The following is a 21,401-nucleotide window of genomic DNA, read 5'->3' as shown; positions in this document are numbered from 1 at the left end:
GCGGCGCCGCCGCATCGCCCACAGAAGCGAAGCGAACCAACCCCCGCGAAATCTTCAAACCCATCCGCCATTGCGCCATGCCCACCGCGCACCTCCTCTCGCCGCCTTCCCTCCCCTCCTCGCCGCCGCGCCTCCTCCGCAACGGAGCGCCACGGCGGTGCCCGACGCCAATCCATGCCGCCCTAGCGCTCCCGCCTCCGCGCCACCTGGGGCTCGCCGCGGCCCGTGGCGATGGGGGGATACTGGGCTCGAATAGAGCGCGGGCGGCTGCGACGGTTAGGGTTTCTGCGGTCCCCGGAGACGGTGATGACGGCGCTGGTGGTACGGGGATCGCGGCGGCAGCGGCGGCCACGGTGGTACTCGCGGTGATGAACCGGGTGCTCTACAAGCTGGCGCTCGTGCCAATGAAGAATTACCCCTTCTTCCTCGCCCAATTCGCTACATTTGGGTAATTGAGATATTTTCAATAACCTCTCACTGATTGCCGCGGAATCGTACATAATTTGTGCTACGGAGTATGGATTGCACCAGTTGTGCACTTGTGGTTTTCTGGGCTGATCAAATGTAGACGTACATTGATGGTGGTTTTGGACTTTTGGGTTTTGGCTTGACGAAATTAATTTTCCTAGGACTTACGATGTGCAATGCTTCGATTGAATTTAGTATTGGTAGAATACATGTGTTCTTTATACGCCTCAATGTTTCCTTCGCACAATTTCTAAGAGCAATGAACTACTCACTTGTTCTTTGCAGGTATGTCCTAGTGTATTTCTCTATTCTCTTCATAAGATTTCGTGCTGGTATTGTTACTAGAGAAATGTTAGCACTTCCAAAGGCACAGTTCATGCTAATTGGCTTACTAGAAGCGCTAGGTGCTGCTTCCGGCATGGCTGCTGCTGGTAATTGATGATGTCTACTTTACTGTTACAAGTCATTGTTCCAAGTCTGTGCATTTAGCAGTTTCAGTAGTTCAAAGTTATGGTTTCTTCAGACCATAACTAAATGGAATTGTACTGATGTTTGTTTGTCCTTGCAGCTATGTTGCCTGGGCCATCTATTCCAGTATTGTCGCAGGTAAAATGTCTAAATGCACCACTGGGTCACTTCTGATTACTTCGTACATAAAGCCCTGACGGTGGGATGTACGAATGCATTGTTTATATATAACCCTGTAAAATGCTGGTCACATGTATGCTGTTTTTGCTTAGCATTTCTCTTTAGATTGTTGTGTTCATTATAAGTGCTAGATCAACACTTCTATAACTGTTGTAGTCACAATGGTGGCTTCATTTCCACATACTCACGTGTATATTACTTTTAAGCGATCATATCAAGTATATCCACCTTCTTCATGACTACTTTTCATTTTATCTTCCTGTGAGTACTTTAACACATGCTGTCATCTTTTTGCAGTCTTTTCTGGTTTGGCAGCTTATCTTATCTGTCCTCATCTTGGGAAGGAAATATAGAGCAAATCAAATTCTTGGCTGCTTGCTTGTCACAGCTGGAGTAATTTCAGCAGTGGCTAGGTGTGTATTGGAATAGTTAGCCTTCTACTTTTGCTTACTCTTCTGTTGCACTACCATTTTGGGCACAAAATAATAGTTACATGCTGTCTTATTCAACACCATGCTTGTTTGTTGAGCTTGCTTTTGTAAAGATCATACTGGCTATTATCAAAGCGCATTGGTTTTGTCGTAGGATGTGCAGGCAATAAGAGAATTTGCATGTGCTATTTCAGTTTGCGCTAACAATGACACTTTGTTTCATAAAAGTTAGTGGCATAAATATTGACCAGTACATAGACATTTAACAGATTGCTTGTGTATTCCAAGTTTTCAGTTGCATGTTACTGAGAACAAGCCTGATACTCCCACAAGATATAATATAAAAGCTAAACAAGAGCTTGGAAAAATACAAACTGAGAACTGTTTATGGTGGACCAGTTGTATGCTATGACTTTTTTAGTGGTATTATGCTCATGACTTGATTAGCTTTTGTGTGTCTCTTTGTCATTTTTTTTTTCTGTATGAATGCAGTAGAGCCAACGGTGGTCCATTTCTATCTGAACTCAATTTTTTCTGGCCAGCAGTAATGATGGTTTCAGCTGCATTTCAAGCTGCTGCTTCCATTATCAAGGTTGAGTTTCCTCGTCAGTAGTGTTGTGGTAGAATTTTCAGGTTATTCAGCTTTATATTTCTTTTTTGCACTACTGCAGGAGTTTGTTTTCATTGATGGAGCGAAACGCCTTGAGGTTTGTATAATTCCATTAACAGTTTGTTTATTTATGTAATTCATTTTCTGATACTGAAATCATGATTACTCTTTTCTTTTATTTTGACATTTACATAGGGAAAGCGGCCTGATATATTTGTAGTCAACTCTTTTGGTTCAGGTTTTCAGGTAAAGGATGGAGTTCTGTTTTTGTTAACTGTCGGTTATTTTTCAATAATTAAAACAGGAATGGTACTAAGTTTTAAGATCGTCTTTGATACTCTATGATGCGTTAGAAAATTGTGGTGGTTTGCTTATGAATCATAGATTTTTGTTCCTTTTGTTCATTGAAAATCTGCTATCTTGAATCATACAGGCTCTTTTCATTTTCCTACTCCTTCCATTTCTCTCTAACTTGAAAGGGATACCTTTTGCTGAACTCCCTGCGTACTTAAACCGTGGTGCTGCATGCTTTCTGAATATCGGAGGGAATCTGAAGGGTGAGTACGTTTCTTATAGTAGTACCTTCAGATGGTAAATAAGTGGAACATTATCTCATATTTTGTAACTTCAAATATATGATTGATTGGAGGATGATGTGGCTATATTATTGGCTGATGAACACTATAGCAGGCTCTGAGCTTTAGGCTTATCTTTCTGCTTGATTACCATCTAATGCGCCAGGACTCTTATATAATGAGCTGGCCTGACAAATCCCAACTAATTGCTACTCTATCACTAATCTGAATCTAAAATAACTAACTAGTATCTCCTGGAAGAGCTGGACCCTTGTGCCTGCGGTGGAACTTCTTGCCAAAGAAGTTGTCCACAACAGAGGAAACAAAACTTTTCTGGAGTCTTCGAGGAGTGAATATTATCCATTTTATTGTTTTTCATCTGTTCAGTGTAATCATTCAATTATTCATTGAACAGAAATATATCTACAACACTGCAATTTTAAACTCAACACTTGAGGCCCTTAGCCTTGACTCTTGACCACTGGTTATCTATAATCTATGATGTCAGATCATTTGCTAATGGTTTTATTTTCAGAGTGCCATGGGGCTCCTTTGCTACCACTGCTCTACATAACTCTGAACATGGCCTTCAACATTTCTGCTCTTAATCTGGTGAAGATGTCTACTGCGGTGGTCGCTTCACTAACATCAACTTTAGCAGGTTATGCAACAGTCTGTTCTCCCTCTTCGTATTTTAATGTTGAACCAAAGTACTAGTGCAAGGCAATCAAAAAAGGGTATATCGATCTTTTAAGTTTCTAAAATATTAAAAACTGAGGTGCCTTGCAGTCATTTGAAGTTGTGCTAGAACATATTCCTATAAGCAGGTGGCATACTCTCTTACTCTAGATTGCCTTCATGTGATTCATGACTAAAAGTTCGAGGAAACAGGGCCTTTAATCAGAAGTATTTGCCGCACGTTTCTTCCGTTAGCTCTGCTGTATATCTTTTCTAATCGTTATACTTCCCTATGTCTGTTGTATATCTTTTCTAACGTTATACTTCCCTGCAGTACCTCTTACCATCTACGTCCTGTCACTGCCTCTGCCATTTCTACCTGAAGGAACAAATTTGAGCACTCCTTTTGTAATTGGGGCTGCGACCTTAGTGCTCGGGCTGCTTCTATACAATCTTCCTCAAAAATCAGCTGATCAAGTGAAGAAAGATTAATCTAAACTGGTATTGTGTATGAGGATGACGGGAAGCTATATCTATTGGCGCTCCTTCATACGGCACAATTTGATGCGGAACTTCTGCTACAGACATTTGAGACACACCTGACTAAAAGTATTCAAACTTCTGCTATCAGTTCTTATTGGGCAAACGTAAGTATCAACTACTCCCTCCGTTACAAATTGTAGGTCATTTTAGCTTTTCTAGGTTCATAATTTTTGTTATGCACTTAGATGTAGTTTATGTCTAGATGCATAATGATATCTATGAACCTAGAAAAGCTAAAACGACCTATAATTTGGAACGGAGGGAATACTTTCAAGAGAGTTAAGGCTTCACAAGTTCCTTGGTTGTATAGTTCTTTCTCACCATTTTTTGGGGGTTAATACAAGGATGTCATGCTTTCCTTTGTCTCACTCTCATGCCTGTCACCTGTGGCTCCCTTTTCGTTTATATCAACGTGAACTTCTCTTAATATCTGTCTATGTGCTGCTAACTAATTGCTTATTGCTTAGCCTGATGATAGGCATAACATCGTGACCTGTTTATTTAGTAGATATCTGCATACCATGATGATAAGCATGACACTCCGATTTCAGCAAACCATATTTCGACACGGGGGATTGTTTCTACCCTCACGGCTACTGCCAAACGGATTAAACTGCAGAACGATTCCTGCGAGCCGTCAGCAATCCCGGTACAGGTAAGTTCTGCCTTGCAGGCTTGGATTTTCTGGCATCATGACCAGAGAACAGAAACTTGTCGGACAAAGCTCCTAGTACCGACAAGTAACAGAGAATGTGGACAGGACGGAGTTCGTTGCTTGGCTCGGTACCCAAGTCCAAGTGACATCCGTGTCATACGTATGCGGGCGCATCCGCATCGACATCTCAGGGATTTTCATCGGGCGATGACGCTCGCAGAAGAGAGATATGCGTGGCAGATACATCGAAAGTAACAGTAGCTGCACACCATTTCGGCAGTAGCACGCATATGGGTTTTGGGTTTTCTCTTCAGAAAATTTGGCCCCGGCTGAGTGTTCCAGCAAGAAACCTGTGTACGAATTGGATAGCCTAACCGTTCGAATGTCGCCGAAAATGTTTTGCCGATCCGTGGCGGTTTTTGTGTTCAATGGTGACAGTTTCGGCACGGGGGAAATTGTTTGGAGCTGTATGGGTTGTTGGGTAAGGCCTTTTGTCCTGGATCCTTGTTCGTTCGATCCCGTATCGTGTTGCGAAGAAATAGGTTTGCCGGGTCATGGTCAGGCCGTGGTTTGGTCCGATGCTTTCTCCATCGATGCGAAATCATTTCGATGTGGATTTTCGGTCATGGTACTGTAACTTGCTAGCGAACGGCAAGCTGACTACACAACTCAAGAGTCACTATCTGAACGCAACTAGACTCGCTCTCGGGCCTGCCTCACCAGTCAGCGTCCACCCAAGAGCCGGCCCCCCGTCCTTCTTTCTCGGCCGCGCATGCGTCATGCACAAACACGGGCCTGACAAGCCATGACCTTGTGCACACACGAAACGGCTCGCTCTCGCTCGTGACAAACTAGCCGAAAATCCTGTGGAAACCAGCAATCTACGGGTCAGGATTGGTGCAGAGCCTGGCATCCAGCGCACAAGATTGTAGGCTGTAGGCATGGAGGCACGTCCTGGGTCGAAACGTCATGCGTCAACAGGCATGCATAATTGCGTCGGAAATCACGCACTCGAGATCCTCTCTCAGCTGGAGGAAGAAGAAAAAATTGTAAATGTTTGGCGATGCAATGCAAGCCAAGTAACCTGGTCTCTGGATGATAGATCGACCACCCGTGGCCGTGGGCAATGGTGTAGCAAGGCAAGCAAGGAGAACCCGTTAAGCGAGCGTGTCCGCCCAATCGGGCACACCCGAAGCTCTCAACCCTCTCCTCAGCTGCAGGGCGGCTACCGTGTGCCGCCACTCCACACGTGTCGCATCGGCGAGCTGGCCGCGGATCACCGGCCGTGGCTGCATTGATTTCTCAACGTGGGCACGACACGATCGATCGATCGATAGATGTGAGACCGTGTCATGTCGTCGTCGTCGTCGCGGCTGGTTGCTGGGCTGTGCCGTCAGCAGGTCAACACGCAAAGCGAGCTGAGCTCGAGTCCATATCTGTTTCTTTGCTCAAAAAAGTGTCCATATCCGATCTCCATGGTCATCGTCTGGTGAATCTTGGTCCGACTAAACTATGTACGTAGTGTGGACGTGGTAGTAGCCCCTACCGAAGAATCAACCTTTAGTACCCCCTCTAATATCGGGCGCTTGACCACCCGGTATCGCTTGTTAAGTCACAAGTCACGCGAATATCATGTATAATATGTGCGTGCGCGGTCCGTAGGATTCGAATCCACGACCTCAAGCCTCGCACAAACCTTCTTTACTATCTCACCTACACAGTACATATCATTGAGTTAGATATGCTTTACTTTTGAAGTAACCCGTGAAAAAGCTTTTAGTATCGGTTGGTGTTATTGACCGGTACTAAATGGTACTTTACATGGTACTTGTGTTATTGTCCAATACTAAAATACCTCCGATGATTGAAATTTTTTACCCAATATTAATTCCGCGCGTTAGTATCGGATGAAAAGTTGTCCGGTACTGACGAATGCTCCTACTAGCTGGAAGACTACGGCTAGCTGTGTATATCTGGGACGCCGTGGCCTCCGTGCCACGCGCATCTCGTGAACGAGAAATGACCCCGTGAGAAATGATCGAGAACTTGATCTTGTGGATGAACACGTACGGTGGAGTCAGCCTTTTGCTGCACTCTTCCATGCTGGGTTCAATCTTCTGGCAGTTGATTTTTGACCCCGCATTGCTACCAAATCGGTAAAAGCCGCAACTTTTTTTGCAGATGCTGTAAGTTTTTGTGTGTCCAACAACGTCGATTCAAAATGTATCAATGTCGCTTTAGGGGGTGTTTAGATAGCATGTGCTAAATTTTAGCACATGTCACATCGGATGTTTGGACACTAATTAGGAGTATTAAATATAGTCTAATTACAAAATTAATTGCACAACCCCTAGGCTAAATCGCGAGACGAATCTATTAAGCCTAATTAATCCATCATTAGCGAATGGTTACTGTAGCATCACATTGTCAAATCATGGACTAATTAGTGCGAGTGCTTGAAGAATTTTATTTTGATCTAGAAACTGTACTGTGCATGTGGTTTCAAAAGTTTCTAAATCAGTAAAACAAGGGTGTATGGGAGTACAGTAAGACGGCGCTGTACTGTGCTGACCAGGCATAGAACCGGTCAGCGATCATGTGGCCGGGCCAAACGCGGGCCCGCATGTCCACGCACCGTCCTTCTCCGAAGATTCCTGGGAGACCACGTGGTCGCGCCCATTCGCTCCGGCCGGCTTTCTTTCTCTGGTTTTTTCTGCTGCGCGTCCGCTTTTCAGCCGTTCACACTTGTCAAACCGGGTCTTGCGGTGCTTAACCCCGTTGCCATTTCCCTCTAGAAACATTACGCGCTCTTTCTTCCTAATCACATCTCCAAACTTCATAATGGCCATGGAGAGACTGGTGCGTCTTACCCTTGCCATGATGCTGCTGCATCCAAAGCTAAGCTTCACACAAGGGAAATGGATAGAAAGCTTTTGCGACTTGGCTATCACACAAAGGAAACAAATAACGGCCACACTTGGGCTGATGGCATGCATTAAGTCTGGGATTCTGTATAGATGCATTTATTCAAACGGTCCAAATGTGGAATTGTGGATATATACATTACGTATGTATGAGTTGGATTAGTGTAAGTTACTCTTACTCCTAGTCTCACCTCACACGTTTTGTGATTAGCCATATGCGTGCATAATGTGGCTAATTAGTGGGAAGAGATGAGCTTAAACTGACTGGGTAGTATCTAGCTGGAAGAATTCAGACACTCCACTCATCAGTTTCAGCTCGGAAACTTTCAGGGATTTCAGCAGGAAAATGGAGGCCCAACATGTCGGCTAACGCTACGAAATCTGATCAGAAGCTCACCGGAAACGCACTAGATCTTGCAACTGAATCTGGATTGCAAATCGCCAAATTCTTTTCTATGCACCGATTAGCATTTTGCCTTTTACGCTTTTTGCTGTGAGCCCGACAAAGCACCATGCCAAACAAACACGCGCACGCTCTCTTTCTCTCTCTCTCTCTCCTCGCTTGCTTGCTTCCACCAGGCAGCAAGCTCACCAAGCAGCAGCTGAGCCGCCTCCGTCCTCCTTGAGGAGAGAGAAACGGAAAGAGGCAGGCAGCGGGAGCACGCGCAATTGCTGAGTTGCTGCTACACACATCGCAGCAGTGCACACCACATCCACACGCGCGCGCGCCCGGGGGATGGAGTGACAAGCATCGGGTTGCTTCCGGCGATGGCCATTGCCAACCCCGCGCCATCCCCTTCGTCATGCGTACAAGCCATCCCCACATCACCCCTCCACTACCTCCTCCTCCTCCTCCTCGCCTGACGGCATCCGCCGCGCCGGCACCGCACCCCCGCAGAGCTCCACAAAACCCACCGCAAATCCATCCCCCCTCTTCCCCGGCCCCAGCATTCATTCCTCTTGCTTCCCCGAAACCTCGCGCTCGGTCTGACGCAACGCGCCTTCGATCCCTGAGATAAAGCCCGCCGCTTTCCGCCCCTTCCGCCAAATCCAGTTCTTGATTTTTCCCGAGCTCTCGGAATTTCTCTATTGGTTTGGTTCTTGGGAACCCCTTAGGTTGCCAGAATCCTTGGGTTCTGCCAATGCTCGCTGGTTTGATCCATTTTAGTTCCTGAAACGTTTCTTGATTATTTGGTCCTAGATTCCATTCGTCCAAGGGGAGTTTTTTTTTCCCTTTTTGGGGGTTTCTGATTTGAGTGTGTCACCTAGCGTCTCTGCTTCCGGCAATGGGGAACGGCCACAGCAGCGGCAGCAGCAGGCGTCCGGAGACGTCGGAGCCGGCGCTGCCGCCTGAGGCGGCGCCGGCGGAGGAGCTGAGCTCGTACGAGGCGGCGTGCCAGTCGGACCCGGAGCTGCGCACGTTCGACACGACGCTGCAGCGGCGCACGAGCCGCGCCATCTCGACGCTGGCGGTGGGCGTCGAGGTGCGTTCGCTGTCGCTGGACTCCCTCCGCGAGGTCACCGGCTGTCTCCTCGACATGAACCAGGAGGTGGTGCGCGTCATCCTCGACTGCAAGAAGGACATCTGGAAGAGCCCCGAGCTGTTCGACCTCGTCGAGGACTACTTCGAGAGCAGCCTCCACACCCTCGACTTCTGCACCGCGCTCGACAAGTGCCTCAAGCGCGCCCGCGACTCACAGCTCCTCCTCCACGTCGCGCTCCAGCGATTCGACGACGAGGAGGACGCCGCCGCCGCCGCCCCCTCCGCCCGGTACGCGCGCACGCTGCACGAGCTGCGCCAGTTCAAGGCAGCCGGCGACCCCTTCACGGAGGAGTTCTTCGCCGCCTTCCAGGCCGTGTACCGGCAGCAGCTGACCATGCTGGAGAAGCTGCAGCAGCGCAAGCACCGGCTCGACAAGAAGATCAAGACCATCAAGGCGTGGCGCCGGGTGTCAAGCATCATCTTCGCGACCACGTTCGCGGCCGTCCTCATCTGCTCGGTGGTTGCCGCGGCCATCGCTGCCCCGCCTGTCGCTGCCGCGTTGGCCGCGGCCGCTGCAGTTCCCCTGGGGTCTATGGGGAAGTGGATCGATTCATTGCTGAAAGGGTATCAGGACGCGCTCCGAGGACAGAAGGAGGTGGTTAGCGCAATGCAGGTCGGCACGTTCATTGCCATCAAGGATTTGGACAGTATCAGAGTTCTCATCAACCGGGTGGAGGTGGAGATCAGCTCAATGATCGACTGTGTAGAGTTTGCAGAGCGGGATGAGGAGGCGGTGAAATTTGGGGTGGAGGAGATCAAGAAGAAGCTGGAAAATTTCATGAAGAGTGTTGAGGATCTTGGGGAGCAGGCAGACCGGTGTAGCCGGGATATCCGTCGGGCTAGGACCGTCGTGCTGCAAAGGATCATCCGGAATCCAAACTGAAAAGAAAAAAAAAAAGAGGAGGAATGTAAGGTATGAATGTCTTAAGATATAGTCATGTACTATGGATAATGTTGTGGTGGAATGTACATAAGAGATACACCTTGTAGAAATATGTAGATGAATCAAATTATTTAATCATCATTTGATTCATGTTATCTTTGCTTTCCCCCCGCAGTGCTGTGTAAGATTAGTGTTGACGTTACTACAAGTTCAGCACATGTTTTGTTTGATCAATTATTCCATCCTAGCTATAAGTAAATATATTTTAAAACTCTACTCTTTGTATTGCTAGTATTAGACGCAATATGAGTCATGATCATGATCCGAAGAGCGAAGAGGTCATATAAGTTAGCACTTAACAGTCATGCTATTGAACTTAACTTCCACTTTTCTTGAAGTACCAATAAGTCCAGATTTCTCAAGTCTCTTGACAAAGAAAAATAGAGAAAGGTCGTTATCTAGGCTCGTGGTTGTTGCCGTGTTCCAGACGTGTAGTTGTTGTAGTCTCTGTTCTTTCCTCAAGTCATCTATGCTTCTAAGTGAAGGGAAATTTTAAATTCAGAAGTTCTGTGGTCTAAGAGAACATCTCAGTAGTGGCCCCCCTGTCTTTTCTTTAATCAAAATGATTGGTAAAAATGCTGTGATCCTAAAATGTAGCAAACTGTTAGGAATTTATTTTCAAAAAAGTTATCTGCTAACAAAAAGCATTTTATATTCTGTGAGGTTTATGTAACTTTTAGTTAACTCAATGCCCAGTTAGGACATCCTTTTCTTTTCTTTTCTATTTTTGGAAGTTAGTATCATCCCTTTTTCCATTATAGAAACAACAGAAATACAGAGTGATGTCTTTCAGTTACAGAACTAGATCGAGCCAGGGGAGAGAGAAACTAGAAATCTTGAGACAACCCTGCATAATCAATTACAGCATTCATGCTAGCCTGTGTGCACTTCTTGCTAACTCTGCACACATTATTTTCAATCACGTACATTTTTATTTTCTTGCTTTTAACCTATTGTACTTGTTTCTATAGAGCACGTTATTGTTCCCGGCGATTCCATTTCATAGCACTAGAAGTATCTGCACTTTTTCCTACATTCTGAATATCTGCACTTGCTCCATGATGTCTTGTATAATTGAATGACTAGCAATTATTTCATAATCTATGCAATTCATTTGATAAGATAGCCCCCATTTTCAGCAACGTGGCAATTGTGGTAATCATGGCCCTGAAAAACTGTTCTACAGTTCTTTCAGAAATTTCCAACCATGTTATACAGTAAACTACTGATAGTTATGGTCAGAATAGCAACATTTTTTTTGTTCTTTGATGACGCAATGAGCTCACCTTGTATGATCGTTTACCTCCTCGTAAGACTGCATGGAATTGGTTGTTCATTTGATCTTACAATTCATACGTGGATCAGAGTTCTGAAGTGCTAAGTTTAGTTTGAAATGCCTTGAAAATTGCATCATACAAAGTTACTGCAAGATATGTTTGATCTGTTCTTCATTATACCATGTACATTTTCCTGTGAAATTATTGATCAGTGAGGAAAATCCATGAACTCATCATGTTTCCCATGATTTTGCAGGGATTGGTGACAGTGATGTGCATGAAAGGGTCTGTGGCTTAGACGAAGAAGCAAACAAAGTAATGATTGTCCTAAAGCAACAAATAATGCTCGTGGACTTGTGTGAAGAAGAATCCGCATAACTAACTTATATGTTCCTTATCCAATTGTCTGATATTTATGGTTAAGAACACCGGCATGATTCTTTTCCCCTCCTTATACCTTATTTTTAGGACATCACTATACTGTTCTCTGGGTCGTATACTCGTATCCCTATATATCTCTCCTAATAATCGCCATGAGAAATGCTGAGTGTATTTGGCACTGGGAGTGCTGCCTGTTTCTTTCACCTCTGACATTCAGTTGAAGCCAAAGAGGTACTTGTGGTACTTGTGCACCGTTTGTGAAGAAAGAGCTAAGCTGTACTGTGCTAGTGATGGTTTATTGGTTTCCTTCGCATCAGGCTTCAGCTGGCGGCCTGGCGCACTTCCGGTGTACTGTGGCTGGTAATCTCTTGCCGTAATCGAAGATTGTTCATGCTGCATCTGTTACATGTCCTCGGTGTGTTTGGAACTTAGATTAGGTTTTTTTTTTGAGAAACGGAACTTAGATTAGTGAATTAGATTAGTGAATGGATTTGCAGTAATCGCTCCTGCAAAGGCCCACGGAATTTGTCGAGGTATACGAAGATTGAAGTGGGCCAGCCTAGGGCCCACGCGGGTGTATCGCCCCGGTCACGGCCCACGGGGATCCCACTAGTAGAAGCGGTCGGAATCGAGTCGTCGTCCCGTCCGAAAATTCCCACCTCACCCAGTCGAGTCCGGCCCGGCGAGCCGCACCCAACATGTTCGCCTCCATCTGCCGGAGGCGCCTCTTCCGCTTCCGCCAAATCCCCTCCGCTGCCGGCGCAGACCCCAGCCGGCGGCCCTACCCCATCGACGCCCTCCTCTCCCACGGCTACTCGTCGGCTGCCCTCGCGGGCGCCCCGCTACCCGAGCCCTGCCCCGCCACCGTCTCCAACCTGACCTCCTGCGGGCTCTCCCCCGCCTCCACGGCCGCCCGCAAGCACAGCATCCGCTCCGCCGACAGGGCCGACGCCGTCCGCGCGCTATTCCGCAGCTACGGCTTCACCGACGCGGACATCACCGAGATAGTCCGCCGGGCCTCGGCGGTTTTCACCCTCGACCCCGACCGGATCCTCCGCCCCAAGCTCGACCTCTTCGCCTCCCTCGGCGTCAGGCCGCGGAGGCTCTCCACCGCGCCGATCCTTTTCATGCGCAGCCTCGACAACCACCTTGTCCCCTGCGTCCAGTTCCTCCGCGGCGTCCTCGGCACCGACGCCGATGTCTGTGACGCGATCTCCCGCACCCCACGCGGCCTCCTCGCTGACCTGGAGAAGAACATGCGCCCCGCCGTGGCCGCCCTGCGCCGTCTTGGACTCCCCGACGAGTTCATCTCGAAGCTCATCACCATCGAGATGGGCGTGCTCATGCTTTCGCCCGACCGCATCACCCAGATCTTCGAGTACCTCAAGTTGCTCGACCTGGGTGTAACAGACCGGGGCTTCCTCTACGCCTTCCGCGCTCTCTGCTGCCTCAGTAGAGAGACATGGCTACGAAAGGTGGCCCTGTACCAGAGCTTCGGAGTGTCCGAGGGAGAGCTGCTCAAGGCGTTCAAGAAGCAGCCCACGATAACCCTCTTCTCCGATGAGATCATAACGAAGAAGCTGCAGTTCTACCTGGACGAGCTTAAGCTTGAAGTAAGCGATGTAATGCGGCATCCTGTGCTTATGGGGTATAGCCTGGAGAAGTGCATCATACCAAGGTGCGCTGTGCTGAGTGTGTTGATGAGGGAGGGGAAGATTGAGCCAAACATCAAGTTACCTACAGCATTGCTCGGTAGTGCCAAGAACTTCTCTGACAAGTATGTGATGAGGTATGCTCATGATGTGCCAGATGTTGTTAAGGCATATGAGGGTAAGATCAAATTCGAAGGTTTCAGGTAGCGGGGTGTTTCAGTTCCAGTGAAGCATTATGCGTACGCTGCATGTTTGCAATGACATTGGCATCAAAGCATTCTGTGACTTTCCAAAGTGCCATGTGCTGATGTTACCCATTTCCCTCTTCTAAGCACTTCCCATTTGGTAACCTCTGTCCTAACAAATCTAGAAATATAGACCTTGTCATGATGTCAAAGTAACTGAATCTGGAATGTTGAAGTGATTCATTCAATTGCTTATGCTTTTTAATCTAGTTCTTCCATAGATTTTGATATTTCTCTCTGGAATTGCCTTAGTGCTTCTTTACTTTTTACTACCTACCTGAAAACTCTATGCTCCTTTCCAATCGATAAATTTGTTGGTTTACTAAAAGTTGAGAACATTCTGATTTTGTTGGTCGTCAGGATATTTGAGTGTGCATCTACTGAGTTTTTCCATACAGAACTGTTGAGCATTTAAAAGTGAAAGCTTGTAGCTCTGTTTACAAAAGCTGCTGTCAGATTTGTAAAGCTTGTCTTTATATAAGTGATGTTGTGTATGAAAATGCCATTCTAGAATGACGCTGTTGCCATTGCGAATCACAATGCCACCGGCCAAGTTTGTAAGCTGGATAGATGACCGTAGTGGACAAAAAGCTGATGAATTTGCTTATGAACAATATCAGAAAAGAAAATATGGTAGGGGAAGTTAGCCCGGTAGTCGCACTCGCCACAGTTGGCCCGGTAGTCGCGTGTTGACCGGCCGGCTCCGCGATGCGCTAGCTTGTGTGTGACGGGCTGGCTATGCTGCGTTGGGGCATCAATCAGCCCGGCCCGATTTTGTTCTTGGGCTAGATCGCTTTGAATTGGTACATGGCTTTATTTGTTTTTCTTGCGTCAAGCGAGCCAGCCTGCTGCTGCTACGCGCACCAGCGCCCTAGCCTGCTACGCTGCTGACCTCGAGCTCGAACACTAGCAACGTGGCGCGGCTCGGTATGCTCGAACCCCATGTGGCTTGTCAGGTGCCAACTCACGCTCGGGTCTTTTGTTTTGCCGATTGACTCCTAGGGCTCGGCGACGCGCCCCTCCCGCCGTCCCGTACGCCCTCCCCATCCATCCCCTCTCCCCTCAGCGCCGTGGCCGCCGCCGCGCATTTGCCGGGCCTGCCCGCGGCCTTCGATGCGGAACAGCGGCGTAGGGCCCCGCGACGCCCCGTGCACACATGCCACGGTTCCGTGCGCGCGCCCGCGTCCCCCGCATGTGGATGCTGGCACACCCCTACAGGAACCAGGAATCCGCGATGGTGGCGCGCACGTGCCCGCCGATATGGGCACGCGCGCGGTTCGCGCCCGTCCGGCCGACGCGTCCGCGTCCCAGTTTTTGTTTGCTCTGCGAACCGAGGGATGGGAGGAACTGAGGTCAACGTTTCGCCGTTGGATATCCTAGTTTAGCACTGTGCTCCCTGCTGCGACGAGAGGGAGCACGACGTGCAATCGAAGCACAACCCAGCACTGTCGCTGGATCAACAAATCCACGAACCTTTATGCTGTCACAGTATCCTGAGCACGGGGACTGGAGACCCAACAGCTCTGCCTGCCACCCGTTGTATCAGCAACGTTGACGAGCGAGCCAGGAAACGCTGTCACGGCATGCTGTCATCTCCTTCCATCAGTGGAAGGCTTGAGCGATGGTGGTCACTGGTCAGAACAGGAACTCCATCCGACTACTCCGCTCTCCAAGCGCCGCAAAGTCATCATCAGACCATCAAGGCGCCATCAGCTGATCAACTCCAACGAGACCCGCCAGCAGCGCCACTGTCAGATCGATCAAGAAACCCGGTGCACATTCCACGAACCTACCAACGTTTCAGAAACGGGAACCCGCCCCACCACAGGAACGACGAGTCGACGACGAGGTCCTTTTGATGCAAAAGAGCACCACCACCACACAGTGGCAAACACACAAAGGCCTGAACCCAGTGAACCACCATCCTATCCAGCCGTGTACAGAGAAGCGTCATTTGGATTGCTAGGCCAACCGCCTGGGCGGCCGATCGCAATCCATCAATCCATCTAGTCGACCTTTTCTGGCGTCGCCGGGGAGCACTGCGTGCACTGTGCCGCTATAGTCTCTGAACACAGAAAGGCTCTCTTCCGTGATGGACGCACATGCGGGCATCAGAATCGGATAACGGGATCGCGAGCAGAGAGGTTTTGATTCCGTCCCCAATCCCGGCCATGATGGGCATAAAGTCGCTGCCACTCGGCATGATGGGCTGGCCCTGGCCGGCTGCAGCGGCGAGGCAGTTAGGCAGCTCCTTCCCCATGCCCTGTGCTCATCTCCATACAACACACACATGTGTGCGTGCTCGTTTGAGTGCGCGTGAGATGATTCTGTCCGCGGTTCGGATAGGCCCGGGGAATTGACGCATCAGAAACGATAGTGCCGGATAGCAGGATGGGAACTGTATTGTCCCCGGAACACTTCACAAACCTGCGTCGAAATGCTTTGCGATGGAGCTGGTCGGGAGGAGGAGGATTGATCATGAAGGAAAATCAGACCAACTCCTACGGTGGGGGTGAGTTTTCAGACTTCTATCTTGGGTCTCACTCGACGACACTGGAATATTTGGAGATAGATTCTGCAACTGCAAGCCCGATACTGGATTAGCTTTGCGTCAAGCGTCATGCAGTGACAGAATCAGCAGGATTAGAACAGAGCCCCAAAAGAAAACCAGATGCACCTGCAGCTGATCCGAGCCTGACTGTCCGTATCTGCGTAGCGGCCGTGCTGGTTTTCCGCTTCTAGGGGACAAGGATTGACTTTGCCTGTCATATTTTAGTGCCTGGCCTTGCTATGAATGCAAGCCTATTATTACACCAGGATGGATCCAAGGGGGACAGCCGCGGATGTGGCAACGCATCGTAATTAAATCGGAGGCATTGGCGGGAATCTTACCTCACTGTACATGGGATGTCGTGATCCATCCTTGGGAGCTTCATCTGTTCAGTTCTTGGCTTCTTGCCGCACTGTGCTGTTCTTCTCTTTCACTTCTCTTTTTTTTAGATTTCTGAACGACATCATTTTTCAGCTGCAATGGATTGGACTGTAAAAACGAAGCACTAGCTCAGATAAACCTTACATCCCGGAGCGAGTACATCGTTACGGTGAGCACAATAACTTTTGTCAGTGCATGTATGAGGCCACATGTACAAAGCCACCGCGTGCCTTTACGCAGAAACAACACGGCTCCATTCATGCATTAACGATACGCTGCCAGACACCACCACTCATCGCAAGCTGATGCCACCGCTGCGATCGGCGGCACCGGCAGCAGGCCAACAGCTGCGGCGGCATATGGCGAGGCACGATCCCTCTTGAATACCGGCACGCCCCCATCGTATCGTATCGATCAGATCGACGACAAGGCGACCGATTCAACGCCCAACAGTATGTGTGTGCTGGTCGTATAAATACTCCTATACCAGTACACCGCGTCGCAGGCGTATACAGTGTCGTTGCAGGAGGCGTACAGCTGCCGGAGTACTCTGTGCTCCACTAGGGGCACTGTGCGCAGGGTGTGTGTGGTGTGAGCACCTCGCTGCCTGCCTTCCTGCCGCTTGAGCGCGGGCACGGCCAGCGCGGGCGCAGTAAATGAAGCCGGAGTAATAGGCGTGTCCTCGGATTCACGGACAGCGCGGCTAGATGCCCCCGGCGCCACCCGCGATTGACAGCCAGCGCGGCCTTATTTACCGTGCAACCTCCCAGGGGTCACTCCGAGATCAGCACTGACCAGTCATCGTTTGGGTTTGGCTGGCATTGCCTCGTTGTTATTACCACAACGATTACCGGCTCCAAAAATTACCCAAGCCGCCAACAGTGCCAGCAGTTCACTTCACTGTCTCACTGAGACCAGCGTCAGTCGCGGCTCAGCAAGAGTCGTCGTACTAGCGCCATGCATGGCGCCCAGCCCAGTAGATAGAGCCTTGCAGGTAGCCATGCAACCCTAGCCGGTAGCCACGGAAGCCGGATGGGAATTTGGAGTACCGTGGCAGTCTAGCAAGGATGGGGAATCGCCAGCCGGGCTTCAAACGGCGCACAGATCCCGGCGCGTGACCGCGGTACGGCGGCGAGGGATCATCAATCGATCGATCGCCAGCGCGCCGAGGCCGGCAGCGGCAGCGGCAGCGGCAGTACAGGCGGCCTAGCTGGAGCACGGTATGATACGCGCCGATGCGAACAATCCCGCTTCCATCCTTTCCTGACGCCACGGGGCCGGCACCCCCCGTTGCGGAAACCGCCACATCAGGGCGCGCGCCCTGACGCCACCGTGATCGGTGATCCGTGCGCCCGCGCTTTTGCCGCGCTATCTCGTCGCGTCCCGTCGTCGCCCGGTGCTTGCCGGGCTCGTTAAGCCTCGGGCCACCCTGGCTCCGAGAGCGACCATGCCTGCGAGCACCTCACGCGAATGGCAGTAGGGCACCCCCTACAGCAATGCGCTCTCCGTTGTCCGTTGCCGACTTGCCGTCGAGGCCTTGACAGCTGACACTTCCAAGACAAGTAGCCTCCTCATTTGAATACTTTTTTTTTAAAAAAAAGATCTGCATGCATCATGCATGACCCCGACCGTCCTTCTGGGCAAACCCGGAATGAGAGATGGAAAAAGGGTAAGAGGAGGGAAACAGAAAACACAGGAACAGGATCGCCAGCCAGAGCCACCATACCAACCAATGCGTCACTTCATGTCACCATTGTCTGTCCTCCCCCATACATAAATAAATATATATAAGCTGATAAATAGCAAAACTGTAAATATATTCCCTCATCAAACAGGGTACCAGATGCGGGTATAGCAGCGAGCAGCAGGAGTATGTCTCTGAATCCTCAACCTCAACTGTAGTAGCGGGCATAACGAGAGATGCTTACCACTTACTGCAAAAAAACCGCTGCGATTCTCAAGCCCGCCCGCCGTGACCGTGGCATGGGCTCATGCCAATATACCATACGCACGCATGGCCGCGAGGGCGCATCGGTCCCGCTGTAAAAATATCCGTCGTCGTTGGGTGAGGGTACATTGGTTTTGCGAACTAGTACGAAATGTTCGGGAGCCATCCGGCGGTGACGAGGCTCACCCGAGGGCAAGGCAGCGGGACGGGTCGGGGTCGGCCTCGGCGCCGGGCGTCGCACGGTTCGAGCTCCTGGCAGCTGTCGCTGGAGGCCTGGAGCAGGAGCAGGCAGGGATCGCAGTTACGCTGCCCCGCGCCTGTCGCCGCTTTGTATCTTACCGCAACCGTGCACTAAACCAAAGGGACCCCCGCGGCCGCGCGGACACAAGTACTCGCCGCGCACATGCCGCGCCCGCCGCTTTAAAGAATTGGCCAGAGAGATCTTGTGCTGGAGCAGTATTACGCGCCCCTGGAGCCACACGCATACGCTCCCATCCCCTCCACTCGCCAAGTCGCCAATGCTTTGCTGCCCTCTGCTAATGCTGCTTCTCTCGCTCTCAGCTACCGCCACTAGAGAGAGCCTCGCTCGCTCGATCGTCCTCTTCCAACTTGGCAACTTACGCTGGGGCCTGCTCCCTCCCCCCGCGGCGTTTTGAATACGATGAGTCGTGCCGCTTCCTTTTGGGAGTATCACACACGACAAAGACACGCATGGCCACTGCCCGGCCATCCGTTCTAGCCTCACACGGTCTGGAAAAAAAAGAGGGAGAATTTTTTTTTTTTTGGCACGTACGAAATCTGAAGGCTTTGTTGTTTAGTGGACGGGGCAGCACGCACGGCGCGGGCGCTTAGAGGTCCAGGCTGGTCCTAAGATTATTTCGCGGATAATGACACTCGCGTTGGTTGGTTGGCCGGCATTCATGGTGGCGAGCCGCGCGCTGAATCTTCTGTTGCAAATATCTAGAAGTGAGCAGTGGACGGTTCCATCAGCGGGGGATCGCGGCTCGCGGGCGCCGGTTGACGTCAACGTTCACACAACAGGGACACAGCCCTTGGCGTCCCCGAAAGAGATGGTTATACATATACTCCCTTCCTACCTCTGACTGACTGCTCGGAGAGGATCATGCTCATACACAGTGACAAAGCGGCGGCAGCATATGACCGCGAGGTGGTGCAAAAGGGATTTCACGTCGGCGCGCTTGCTTTGTTTTGTTTTGTTTTGCCTCAGGTTGTTGTTTCCCACTGCAATGACAGCTAAAAAGTGGGGGAGAGACTAAACTCTGCAGATGTGGGAGGAGGAACAGGGGGGGCACACAGTTCACAGTGAAAACACACCACCAGGGGGCACAGAGCGAGGTGGCAAAACAGATGGGGATTACTGGATGGAATGGGAGGATCTCTTGGAGATCTGAAGAAGATTTGCAAACGCACTCGAGCCTGCCGGCCTGCCTGCCCATCTCCCCGTGCTCCCAGGAACACAGCAGGGCGGAGCAAAGCCATGAACATCCTTTCCTTCACTCCAGCCGGCACCGGCGAAAGCTCCTCGATCAACCAGCACTCGGCGGTCACCACCTCTTCTTCTCCGGCGCACCTCTGCTCACCTGCAAAAACGTCACACCGGCCATTTTTCTTTTGGTAAGATAAGACTGGGATGCAAAGTGCAACGAGGATAGATACGAGTACTATATTTGACTCTGTTTGTCTGAACAAGAAACAGAGCAGCATGCTGGGACTGGGAGGAATGCTCACTCACCTGTCTCGTGGGCATCGGATTGACAGGAGCCGGGGAGTACTGCATTTGCATGTAGCCGCCCAGAGCAGTTCCATTTAAGGGAGACTGCAGGAAGAAGAGGGAAATGCAGAACCAAATTAGTCATCGCCGTGGGCGAAAACGAACGGTGTCAGGCATTCACCGCTTGATGTCATGAGCCGTGACCGTGAGCGGCGCACCTTGAAGCCCGTCGTGGTGGAGAAGGCGTAGGAGAAGTCTGCAGCATTGGCGATCTCCATCATCGGGGCGTCGGCGCCGCCATAGCCATTGGCCTCTGCCGAGCCCATCGCCTGCAAATTAAAAAAACAGCAAACTTTGCATCAGCAATCATGGATGGCATGGTAAAGGAAAGCCAAGAAGTGTGCGTGCGTGCGTGCGTGCGGCCGGCAGCGGCGCATGGGCCCGGCACGTTACCTTGGAGTAGCCGAAGAAGGCCGGCGAGCTGGCCGTGTCCTCGAGCAGGGACGCGGCGGCGGCCCTCTTGCTCTGCCGCCTCGCCACCGCGGCGGCCTCCTCCCGCCTCCCTCTCCTCTCCGCATTGGCGCGTGCTGCGGCGCCGCCGCCGCCTTCGACGTCGTTGCCGGCGGAGCTCTGCTGGCGCGGGCCGGAGGAGGCGTCAGAGATCATGGACAGGTCGTCCTCCTCCGAGTAGTCGCAGTAGTACGGCTGCCCCGCCTTGCCGTGGAACCGCGCGGTGCCGTAGGAGTAGGAGGAGGAGTGGTCGTCGAGGTAGGTGGTCCAGCCAGACTGGCAGCCGCTGCTGCACTCGGAGCTCGCCGCCGCCGCCATCGCCATCGCCAGCTCCTCGTCCATCCCTCCTCTCCCCTCACCCGCACAGCTCAAACAATGCCACACACCAACACCACGGCTGGCTGGCGTCCCTGTCTGTCTACGGCTCTACTCTCCCACCCGTCCACCGCTAACGAATCCCTCACGAGCGAGCTGAGCTGCAGTGGTCAGGTAGACTGATTAGAGTAGCGGCTGTACACGAGCGCGTGTTGTGTTAGCGGCGCTGGTACTGCTAAGTAGCGGCGCGGATGAGAGGAGAGAGCGGGGGGTGCGGGAGACGGTAGGGCCTCCGCCGGGCGTCGCTGACAGGTGGGGAGACGCGGCGTGGGGCCGCGGCGTCGGCGGCGACCGGCGAGGGAGAGGCGGAGACGGGAGCGACCACGTGCGG

At 50.8% G+C, this 21,401-nt stretch overlaps 4 protein-coding genes across 6 annotated transcripts; 3 read left to right on the top strand and 1 right to left on the bottom strand.

Moving 5' to 3' along the window:
- The first annotated feature begins 77 nt into the window (after positions 1–77).
- On the top strand, positions 78–5,037 carry LOC117838739 (protein CLT2, chloroplastic). Of its 3 annotated transcripts, XR_011897299.1 has the most exons (11): positions 78–448; positions 754–899; positions 1,037–1,074; positions 1,414–1,529; positions 2,040–2,139; positions 2,219–2,254; positions 2,353–2,403; positions 2,591–2,714; positions 3,268–3,393; positions 3,745–4,057; positions 4,505–5,037. XR_011897299.1 is itself a non-coding variant. In XM_034718881.2 (10 exons), the coding sequence occupies exons 1-10, from the start codon at positions 78–80 to the stop codon at positions 3,900–3,902; spliced, it is 1,263 nt and encodes a 420-aa protein (XP_034574772.1). In that variant the 3' UTR covers positions 3,903–4,380. The 3 variants fall into 3 exon arrangements, 2 of the variants coding, with proteins under 2 accessions (XP_034574772.1, XP_034574771.1); XM_034718881.2 differs by lacking the exon at positions 4,505–5,037 and having other exon boundaries at positions 2,043–2,139; positions 3,745–4,380; XM_034718880.1 differs by lacking the exon at positions 4,505–5,037 and having other exon boundaries at positions 3,745–4,380.
- A 3,029-nt stretch (positions 5,038–8,066) lies between these two features.
- On the top strand, positions 8,067–11,963 carry LOC117839429 (UPF0496 protein 1). Its single transcript, XM_034719762.2, has 2 exons — positions 8,067–9,988; positions 11,552–11,963. The coding sequence occupies exon 1, from the start codon at positions 8,819–8,821 to the stop codon at positions 9,956–9,958; it is 1,140 nt and encodes a 379-aa protein (XP_034575653.1). The 5' UTR covers positions 8,067–8,818; the 3' UTR covers positions 9,959–9,988; positions 11,552–11,963.
- Positions 11,964–12,116: 153 nt separating this feature from the next.
- Positions 12,117–13,778, top strand: LOC117839428 (transcription termination factor MTERF8, chloroplastic). The gene has a single exon (XM_034719761.2). The coding sequence runs from the start codon at positions 12,375–12,377 to the stop codon at positions 13,533–13,535; it is 1,161 nt and encodes a 386-aa protein (XP_034575652.1). The 5' UTR covers positions 12,117–12,374; the 3' UTR covers positions 13,536–13,778.
- A 5,844-nt stretch (positions 13,779–19,622) lies between these two features.
- LOC117836610 (uncharacterized) lies at positions 19,623–21,231 on the bottom strand. Its single transcript, XM_034716078.2, has 4 exons — positions 20,639–21,231; positions 20,404–20,514; positions 20,207–20,290; positions 19,623–20,054 (listed from the first exon to the last, which is right to left on the bottom strand). Exons 1-4 carry the CDS (start codon positions 21,035–21,037, stop codon positions 20,019–20,021), a joined length of 630 nt encoding a protein of 209 aa, XP_034571969.1. The 5' UTR covers positions 21,038–21,231; the 3' UTR covers positions 19,623–20,018.
- Between the last annotated feature and the right edge of the window lie 170 nt (positions 21,232–21,401).

Source organism: Setaria viridis, chromosome 9 (assembly GCF_005286985.2).
Source record: "Setaria viridis chromosome 9, Setaria_viridis_v4.0, whole genome shotgun sequence".
Lineage (NCBI taxonomy): Eukaryota > Viridiplantae > Streptophyta > Magnoliopsida > Poales > Poaceae > Setaria > Setaria viridis.
The sequence above is the reverse complement of the archived record's forward strand: the minus strand, read 5'-3'. Positions and strand labels throughout refer to the sequence as shown.